Source organism: Pyxicephalus adspersus, chromosome 8 (genome assembly GCF_032062135.1).
Source record: "Pyxicephalus adspersus chromosome 8, UCB_Pads_2.0, whole genome shotgun sequence".
In the NCBI taxonomy this organism is placed as follows: Eukaryota; Metazoa; Chordata; class Amphibia; order Anura; family Pyxicephalidae; genus Pyxicephalus; species Pyxicephalus adspersus.
The window spans coordinates 25,532,267-25,542,621 of record NC_092865.1 but is presented as its reverse complement, the minus strand read 5'-3'; the positions used below and the strand labels follow the sequence as shown (position 1 = coordinate 25,542,621).

The following is a 10,355-nucleotide window of genomic DNA, read 5'->3' as shown; positions in this document are numbered from 1 at the left end:
CTTGTTCAGTTGGGCGACCGAACGCGCATTCCGCCACGCCACCCTGGCCACCATTTCGGACCACAGCAGCACAGAAATAGGAAAAGCTCTCCTCAAATGCAATAAATCAGATTTGATGTCTCAAACTAGTGCGCGCACCCAAATCATTCCCCCCACATAAATGAGGAAGACATCAGGAGGTCTATCCAGGAGAGCGAACCTGTTAACTTCAGGCACCATCCTGATCCACTGCATTCCAGGAATGCCTATCCACCACACCTGTGCGATTTCACACTGCAATCCCAATTGCCACCTGTTGGGCCGGAATCCTTACACCCCAATAAACATACCAATTTACCTAAATTCCATATGAGACATCTGGCCGCACCTGTATCACAAACAAAAAAAATTTTCCACCATATGCCCCCATTACACCCCATCCCATACAACACCACACCCCAAGCATCACAGCTCCCCACAAAACCCCCTCCCCGTCATTGCTAACTGCAAACAATAACAACAAGTGAGGCCGAACATACACCCTGAGCCTGTTGGATTACCATTGACCTATCTGACCTATCTGGATTACCATTGACCTATACAACTTCAGGGGCCATACCCCACCCAAGGAATAAGTGGGAAACTCACCTGCATTACGTCCTGATGCCACCACACACTTCTGGAAAACTGGAAACGCATCACAAACCCCCCTGTTTTTGTGAATGAAAAACAGACCATCCCCCGAGGGCTGAACTTGTAATTACTTACCCAAGGCCGCAACCGGGCACAAATCTGAACCCCAAAAAACACCCAACTCCCATTGTACACCCCTGCCCAACTGATCTGTGTTTGATCTGCGAATTCAAACTACAACTCTATTCTCTGCCACCCATACATCCCCCCTTTGCAAGCCCCCGGCCTGGAACTTGCTAGGACATACCACCTCTGCCAATTGCAAGGCTTCAAAGAAGGTCACCACAAACAAAGCTGAAAACAACACAACCTCAAAAGAATCAGTACACACCTGACCCAAAACCCCCAACAATGCCCCCAACATATTCACAGATACTGGTCGCCTAGCATCAGGACACCCACAGCCCCTCTGATAATCCTTTACCACCTGCCGCACCACAAAACTCTTGGGTCCATCCACCCACCCCAGCAATTTAAATGGAAAGGCCAAGGCTGACAATTTCTTACACATGGTTCCCCCTGACGCCCCCCAGTCTAAAATTGAACAAGAAAAAAAACAACACCCAAGCCTAATCCCCCCTGGAATCACCCACAACCCCTTCATCCTGCAAAGACGCAAACCATTCCTAGCCACATACGCCTACTACGTTACAGTGTATACCGAACACTGAATCAAGTCGGCAAGAACGCCCAGACTGCCTTCTAAAGCTCCGCCAGGTATAGGATTCCCTGCTCATCTGCCTCTGGCCCAAGCTCCCAAAACCGCAACCACTGGAACTGAGATTACATTCTCGCACCCAGGCACATAATTGCTCGTACGGAAACATTTAACCACAGACACAACAAAACCAGAAACCTCATCAGGCATGCCACTCCACTGGCCAGGGCTCAGCACTCCTCCGCCCCCCAAAATAGGTCCCATAACCGAATGCCCTGGTTGCATCCGTCACCAGGTCAAACGTCCCATTATCCACAGCCTCACCCACCCACAAGGACCGTCCATTGTAAGTTGCCAAAAACGTCTGCCATACACCCAAATCTTTCCGCAGGGTTCTTGTCGACCGCACATGATGCCCAGGGGCCCGCACCCCAGCTGTGGCCCCCACAAGTTGGCAACAAAAAATCCTCCCCATGGGCATAATTCTACAGGCAAAATTCAGTTTACCTAGGAGTAATTGTAAGTCCCGCAACCAAATCTTGCGCAACCCACAAGCCCTCTGAGTTTTCGCCTTCAACACCCCCAATTTATCCTCAGGCAGACAATAATTTACTGACCCCCCCTTTGGGGAAGGACAAATGATGGATGATGCGGAATTGGTTGGGTTCCCATTTTGAAACCACCCCCAGCGGCGACACCACCAAATCTCCTCCCCATGGTTGCTCCGGAAACGGACCCGCCATCTGCCCCAATGTGACCTCCTTCTTCAACTTCACCGAAACCCCCCCAGATTGGATAAAGCCGAACGTAAATTACCAGCCCGCCGCGGGGTAAAGCACAACTGGCAAGGTATCCTAAAGCCCTCGGAAAAACCCTCCTCCAACAGGCGCACCGCCTCCCTATTCGGATACCTACCGAGAAAAGTTAGCATGTTTTGCACCCTCACTGGCATCGCTCCCTTTACCTGCAGGCTCGGCGGGACGTCCTTTTCCCCTGCCCTGCAAACGGCTAGCTGAATGGGCTCCCCTGCATCCGGAACACTCTAGCTTGAACCTGCAAGACGCTCCAAACTTGCATGATTCCTCGCTAAACAGCCAGCAGAATCCCTTATGCTTCCCCGTCGAGGATCCAGCGACTCCTGATCCCCCGGCGGCTCCAAGAAACGACTGCGGGCCTAAATGTGCCAATTTCATCAAGCGCATCCACAAACTAATATCTTTGTGGTCCCAGCACATCCTAGGTCGCATTGCCTTCCACTGCCTAATCTGTACTGTAGCCATGCTACACCCCCATAAACCCGATACGCCTCATTGATGGCATCCAGGTAACAAAGCACCGAACAATGTTTGGACGCCTTTTCACCCAAAATTGCGAAGGCCTGCAACCAATTCTGGAAAGTTTGAGGGATCAAACGCCAACCACCTTTTTCCTCCCCCGGCTTCTTCCTGTCCTCCACGCTAAAGTCACGCGCCGCAAAACGCTGTACCGACAACAGGGAAAATATTTACGGTCTCCCCAGCATGCCCCTATGAGAACCAGCACAACCCCCCCAAACCAACTCCCCTACCTCTGCCCCCCCTCACAGTTAACACAATCCCTCCTCCCCCAATCCCATGCCGGCCCAATGACGTCACCGCCCGCCGACCTCCTCGACCCGCAACTTTCTAAGCCCACCCAGGACATGGCTAGAGCCCGCCTCCTCCGACCGGATGCCGCAGACCCAACTCCTTTATACCGCAGCGGAATACTCTGCTCCCAGTCAGGTTAGCCCAATCCCCCTCGCCATCCGGACCACTCCCCGGTAACCAGATCCCCGGGCAGAGGCTACTGCACGCTACAGAGTCCCTCGCTGTGCGGACCGAGCCCCACTGGCAAAGGGCACACTGCAGTCCGCAGGGGAGTCCCGCCTGCCTCCTGGGAAAGTCTCTTGGCAGGGGGTGCAGAGGGTCCCGTGTGGGGCTCCTAACGCAGCGCTGGGCAGACTCGGACTTGCTGCACCCCCGACATAGCCCAATTTACCTGCACCTCCAGCCAGACCATGCCATTAACAGCCTCGGCCTCCCTCACCTGTCCTAGTAAGGATTCCAGGCACTCCACAGATGCTTCGACCGTGCGTAATTCTTCATAAAAATCCTCTGGCAACTCCCTGACCCCCCTCTCTCAGCATCCTCTTATTTAATTCCTGACCTTTGACCCACCCACTTTACTGACTCTCGTCATCTCCTCCTCTACTTTTCCCGCTCTTTACAGTAACAGGACACCCAACCCCCCCTTGTCTTCCCCCCTCCCCCTGTCATAAGGCCCCAAATGCTCATATCTTTTGTCTTGAGCTCGGGGCCTACTGGAGGTGAAAGCAGCAATAGTTAAAAGTTAAAAGGATGTGTTCGATGGCTGAATAACGATACAAGGATCGAAGTCCTAGATGATGAAAAAAGGGGATGGGGTGATATACCCGATTTTTAGATCATCATGGAGGAAGAGAAAATTACTGGAACCAAAGTTTTTTGTTCCAGGTTTATTGGCTGTGTACCTGCATGATAATTGGTCCAAATGAAAGTTCTGGCTTTTGTATGTCTAGGGGATAGGAAAATTATGAAGTAAATGGAAAAAGTCTGGGTGTTCAAAAAACTTTTGACCATCGGGTTTTAGGTTTCATGTGTCACCACTACCGTCATACAATTAGTTTCTGATGTTATGTTACTATTTATTTCTATCAGGAATAAGCAACATATTAGTACAAAGATCTTAGAAAATGAATTGTGGCCATGTATAGACTGGCAGTGAGGTTGCACTGTGGTTACTGCTTCTTAATGCCAATGCACTTACTGCCTTGGGGAATATACTACATGTAGTGCCCACCCACAGAAAATGAATGAGTGGTTCAGTACCTGTGTAGATTGCTTGTGGTTGAATAAAACCTTTTTATTTTTTGTTTTAAGTATATATGGAAATACATAATCCTTGTTTGGAACGATTACCTACTGTTAGATGCTGCATGTAGCGTCTGAAAAACATGGAAATGCTTCTACAAGCAAATGCCTGGGAAAACAAGGGACAAAAATTAACCCTATGTTACTATTTTAGAGGGCAACTAAATGTAAAAAAAAAAAAAATCTGAAAAAAATCTGAAAGCTCACTTTCAGATCCATTTTGTGCTGTTCCCTGCGGCTGGAACCTTGCCAGCAATTTGAGGACTTGGTTCAAAAAGAATCAGCGTCAGCACATGTGACAGGTGGCGGCAGTAAGCGGTGCTAATATGCCATCCCAATTCATTTCCTATAGGGCTGCCACAGGGAGAGGCTACATGCCATGGGGCAGAGTTTTCTGGCACGAAGAAGCGGTAAACGCACCACAACCTCACTGCTAGTGTGAATTAGCCCTAAATTACCTCTGGGGTATTTTTATAATTTCTGATTTAGTAATGTTTTTGTTTTGCATGACAATTGTAGTGTGTTCGTTAACACATGAGAATGGTACACGGAGAGCGGAAATAATGGGCTGCAGAAAGTCTCTTTATTTCTGTTGGACAAGGTATTTTCCTTCACAATAGTTCCAAAATGTTTATTATTTATCAGTTTATTGTAATCTGTTCCCTCACAGACTCCTGTCAGAAAGAATCACAAGTTGTTGTTTTTTAAAAAAACTTTATATAGTGTTGACACTGAACAAAGTACAGCACAATCCCTGCAGAGCTGTGTGTGTTATTTATGCCGGTCACTAGGGGAACAGGGCGGGACGTTGTCATGGAGACAGCCGAGGCGTTCTTGTACAATGTTGGGAAGTTACACTTGTTAGGAAGAGGGATGAACTCCTCTCCCCATGTTATTTGTATTTCTGGCTGACCGGTGGTCTCTGTACACATTTAATATGTGACGTGTGTACTGCATGTGTCACAGCATGACAGACAAATAGAGAGGACTGCAACATGTCAGTGATTGAATTTCCTTCACCACCTGTGGGGCCCAAACCCTCAGGAAGGAGGACAGCCAGCAATGGCACCCTTCTAGCAATGGGAGAACACAGTTCTGGTAAGGACAACAACTTCTATTATTGTTATAAAATGAGTGACCCTCTGTATGTTATTAACTTTTCACATTACACGTGCCATTCTTTTACAATTATTTGCTAGGTTTAGTTTACTAACAATCAAGGTAATTTATTAACATATTACATGTATAATAAAAGTTAAAGAAACTTACATTTTTGCAGTCAGGAGCGTGTGTGTGGATCTATATATATATATATATATATATTTATATATATACTGTATATGTGTACATATAATTATTACTAAACAGTATTTTTTATAGCGCCAACATTTTACGCAGCGCTGTACATTACCCTCCCTGGCAGTATGATGAGTATTTTTAAATGTCAAAGTGGTACATTTCCCACCGGTCCCGCCCTCATCGCACACCGCCCGCACGTACACGCGTCACATGCCTGCACCACATCTACATCTCATGGCTTTGCATCCCCAACGTTCACATGCTGGGGATGCCAGGCAAGGTGAACAAATACCAGCATTGCCGGAGGACGCCGAAGGCTTGTGAGGACCAGGTAATCCCTCAATTCCACCCCGAGTTTGGCTCGGGGTTACTGCTTTTTGCAATGAAATTTATCCCCTGAGCCACACTCGGGATTACCACTAGGGAGGTTAAATAGGGGTAGCAAATTACAGACAGATACAATGACACAGAAGGAGGAGAGGACTCCGGCCAAAAAGATCTTACAAACTAAAAAGGTATATATTTATATATGTATTATGCATACACATATTATTAGGTGGATAGGATATTTTTACTCCAGGTATATGGCTACGTTTACACAGGTGATTGGGAGGAGAGGCACTTCCTACAGGTAACCGTGGATGCACTGAAGGTTCTTCAAGCTGCATCTTGCCCTCGCCCATCTATAGTGAATGCACAAAGGCAACTGATGACTGCTCCCTGATCGCACATCACAGTCACGCCAATGCTAGCTCATTTTGAATAAGCATAGTACTGGCAGCTTCTTGGCTGGAAAGCTGTAACTGCCCAGGAATGCTCAGCAGACATCCATGTATAGTAACCAGGTTTAAAGCAGAAAGATAGAGTGGGTCATGAGCCAAAAATGTATTTTTTTGTATTTAGTGCAGAAATACTAGAAGCAAAGTTTTCTGAGTCCTCGTAGGAAATGAAACATAGCAAGGGGTAAAAGGCCAAGGAAATCCAATTGTTTATCCCCCTTATGAAAGTTTCTTCCCCATTGAGTGGCACACGGCTCCCCGCGCATGTGCAGTTCGGAGTCCGTGCATTTAGTGGTCCGTAGGTCCAAAGGTTGGCGACCACTACCTTAGACAAAACAAGCTATTGATTCTTGCAGTGGGCAGAAAGAACTACTGCAAGGATCCCACATTTTGGATAGAGTTCAGCTTTAGGCTATTATTACACTGGTAGTGAGGTAACATATTGACTTTTAGACCTGTCTAAAACATTGAGCTACATAGCATTGGCTGCCATGATTTCTGGCAATCCCTGTCAATTTCCCCTGTGCCTGCCAGGACTGAATGAACTTCCATGTGCCTGTGGAGTAGCTACATTATCCTGGCCATTGAAGATGGCCAAAGTTCGTATCTAGGAAGAGAAGGAAGGAGAGGGTAGTGGTGCATTTGCTACTTCCTTGTGCCAGGTGCCGCTGCCTTTCAGTAGATGCTAAATGGCAGCGTTCCCTAAAGGTAATGAATAGGGCAATACTAGTACTGCTTATTGCTGCCAGCTGTCAGATATGCAGACACTGGTTCTTTAAGAGTCAGCACTGCAGTGTGTGTATGCCATCAGCTGGCAAGGTGTCAAATCGTATACATCCTCGAACTCCGGGGTGTCAAACTCTGGCCCGCAACGTCCTTTTTTTGGCCCCCCAAAGGAATCCTAAATATGAATTGCATCTGACCCACTGCTGCATTGAAATAGCACCTCTACTACAATTCCCGCCATCACTCGCATCTATACACCAGTGGCCTCTCTGCCTATGCGTGGCCCCGCATTGGACTGTTTCATAGACACAAGTAATGCCGGGAATTGTAGTAGCGGCATCACTTGCGTCTATAGACCAGCGGCCTCTCTGCCAATGTGTGGCCCCGCATTGGACTGTTTTATAGACACAGGGAATTGTAGTGACGGTGCTATTTCAGTGAAGAGCGAGTTCCAGCCACTCATACCATTAAGCCCCGCATTGGAATGTTTTCCTGACGCAGGGAATTGTAGTAGAGGTGCTTTTTCAGTTTCGAGTTTGGCCCACGATTTTGTCTATGTTTTTATATTGGCCCACTGTATTTGAGTTTGACACTCCTGCTCTAACTAAATTACCAGCAAAATTCAGTGATTTTTATTTTGTTTTTTTACTTTCATAGACTTGATGATTGTTCGGGAAAGAAATAATAGTTTAGAGATTTCCCACCAACTTTCTACAAATGAACAGAATGACTTTATCCCAGATGAAATTCTTCAAGTGCTCACGTCTACTGCTAGAGCTACAGAAACAGCTGAGCAGGGTCCTATCAGAAAAAATAGGCTGATTAAAAATGGAAAGGTATGTACACAGTTTCAATTTTGCAGGTGTGAAGAATTTTTAAAGTAATACCGCTGCAAGTATGTGATAAAAGATGCATATATAGAGGTTCAAATTAATGAATTCTATACGTCAAAGTGATTATCAGATCCATATACACAGGTAAAGCTATATTCAGTCCTAACTCTTCCAATAAAAGCTGAGCCAGGTCGCAGCCCCCCCAAGTCTCCATTTGATCCTTTATTATGATAGGCAGTCCTAAAGACTTTTGGGGACTAGGGTGAGACTAAGTTTGACTTTTACAGGAAAAGTTGGAGTTTGTTGATAAATGCATAACTATGATACACTAAAGTATGTCTTTCTTTCAATAAATATTAATTTGTCTTTATGTAGGATCTTCCTACATTTATAATGTCTGTGTTATGTGCTTCATACATACATGCATACATTTTAATTGTAAACAGACAAATCTGTCAGCTTTCCCCTTATTTCCTACCTCCTCTTCTGTCACTGTGCTGCTATCAACCTACTCATAAGACTTGCTCTGTATATTTACAGAGACTCTACACTTAGTTTGCAACCTTTTCTTAGTTTCAGCTATTTTCTATATGCTTATGATGGATGATGGGTAAGAAAGTTTAATGTCTAATATGACATATTCCTAAAATAATTATTATTGTTTTCTTTTAGGTTGGCCTCCGTACTACTGATCAGATTTGGCATCACCCTCTCCGCAGGAGCAAATTTAAACATTTGATTGATCAACCTGTGTGTTTGACAGGAGCTGGGAGGTGAGCTGCAAAACTAAACACAGGCATTGTAATAACAATTCACATTACACATTTTTGTGTATGTGCCTGGAACTATTTAATAACTGGCCTTGGTTTTCTACTCTCTAAGAGAAAGCCCAAGCAATTTTCCTTAGGTTCATTTTGGTAACATTTACAGGTTTTGTTCTTTTTCCTGCCTGAGATTGGATAGTGAATGCAGCAGAGTAGGGGGCTTGTCTCTGGGTCATTACCTTTCAGTCAGCATGCTCCTTGCTCTGCAGCACAATGTACTGTAGGACAACCTGTTTAAACGAATAGGCTGCTAATGCACAAAAATAGGCAGAAAAAATTGAGAATGCGCCATTTTTTCCTGTTGTAGTGCTGCAATCATTATAATGATAAATCGCGTGCATTGGAGCTGCATTGTTATACTTACCATTGAAAATTAATGGCATCAACATATTAGGTGTGTATTGTTGTGTGTTGATGTAATGCATGTGTTACCCAAATGCACTACCTCATAGAGGTGTGAATAAGCCCTTAATGAAACCTAAATCTGTGTTTGGGGTTCAGTTTAAAAGCTGAACTCCAGGTAAATAAGAAAATAACCCTTGACATTGAGGTTTTATGTTGGTTGAGGTTAAGTGTTCGTTTTTTGCCAAAAGGTACTGAAAATAGCAGGTTTTCTTACCCCATGCATCGCTCCAATGACAGCTGGTGTATTCCTACTTATGTACAATGCTGTAGGTTTTGGGTGGGCAGTTGACATCCTCAGTTACAATGCTAGACTTCTGGTTCTGTATTGTACCCCTTTGCTTGATAATTCAACTTATAACAATAATATACATTTTAACATTCAAACAATTTTAAATCACATTTAAGGATAACACTCAACATATTAATAATAACGATACCATAACCATACATAATATAACAACATTGTAACAAAAAGATATCCCAAGGTAACCCATCCAGGTTGCAGGTCCTCAAGTGCAAAGCTTAAATCACCATAATGCCGTTTACTTTTTTAGTGTATGGTGATCTGCACCACCTTATTTTATTGCTCCCAGCTGCACCGTACTACCAAAGAATCGGGAACGAAACCTTACTTTGCAGCCCCCCTTTAACCATTATCGAAACCATGCCATTACCTTCCCCTTAAGAAGATGCCACACTGAGATGGCTCTCACCCTTTAAACACACACCTACTGCTGTCCGCGAGGTCCTCAACCGCTCACCTAGATTGGACCTTTTAGCCTACCAGTACTCAACCCTTTTTAAAGAGGACGGGCGGGAGGGCAACTTTTCCTCTGTATTTTCTAAAAGTAACTGACCCCCCACTTCCTGTTTCACCCTCTTTTCACTCATTTCTCACTCCTCCCCCTTACTTGAACTTTAACCAGTCCCCCATCTTACCTTCCTCTTCCACAAACTCCTTTGACTTAACTTAACCATTTCCTTACCCCACTCCACCTAGCACCTGGTCATGCTGTCCTTCGCCCACTCCTTTTCCTTGCTGGCTCCAGGCATTACTTTTAACCCTGGCAATATTTGGGCAACCACTGCCAACGCACTTTTGTAATTTACTGGAGTTTGGCTTTAAAAGCACAAATCACCAAAAACTGTAAATAAGCCAGACATACATTTACTGGATATTTGTTAAGAGTATGAAGGATGAAATGTGCGAAGTAATCAAATTTAGCGAA

The 10,355-nt window shown here is 45.2% G+C and overlaps 1 protein-coding gene across 1 annotated transcript in view; it reads left to right on the top strand.

Annotated features, from left to right (window-relative positions):
• The first annotated feature begins 5,137 nt into the window (after positions 1-5,137).
• Positions 5,138-10,355, top strand: part of AXDND1 (axonemal dynein light chain domain containing 1) — a 28,250-nt gene continuing 23,032 nt past the window's right edge. The window contains exons 1-3 of the mRNA XM_072419825.1: positions 5,138-5,358; positions 7,722-7,900; positions 8,570-8,670. Of these exons, the coding sequence (XP_072275926.1) occupies positions 5,256-5,358; positions 7,722-7,900; positions 8,570-8,670 (383 nt within the window). The 5' untranslated portion in view covers positions 5,138-5,255. The remainder of the gene's footprint in view (positions 5,359-7,721; positions 7,901-8,569; positions 8,671-10,355) is intronic.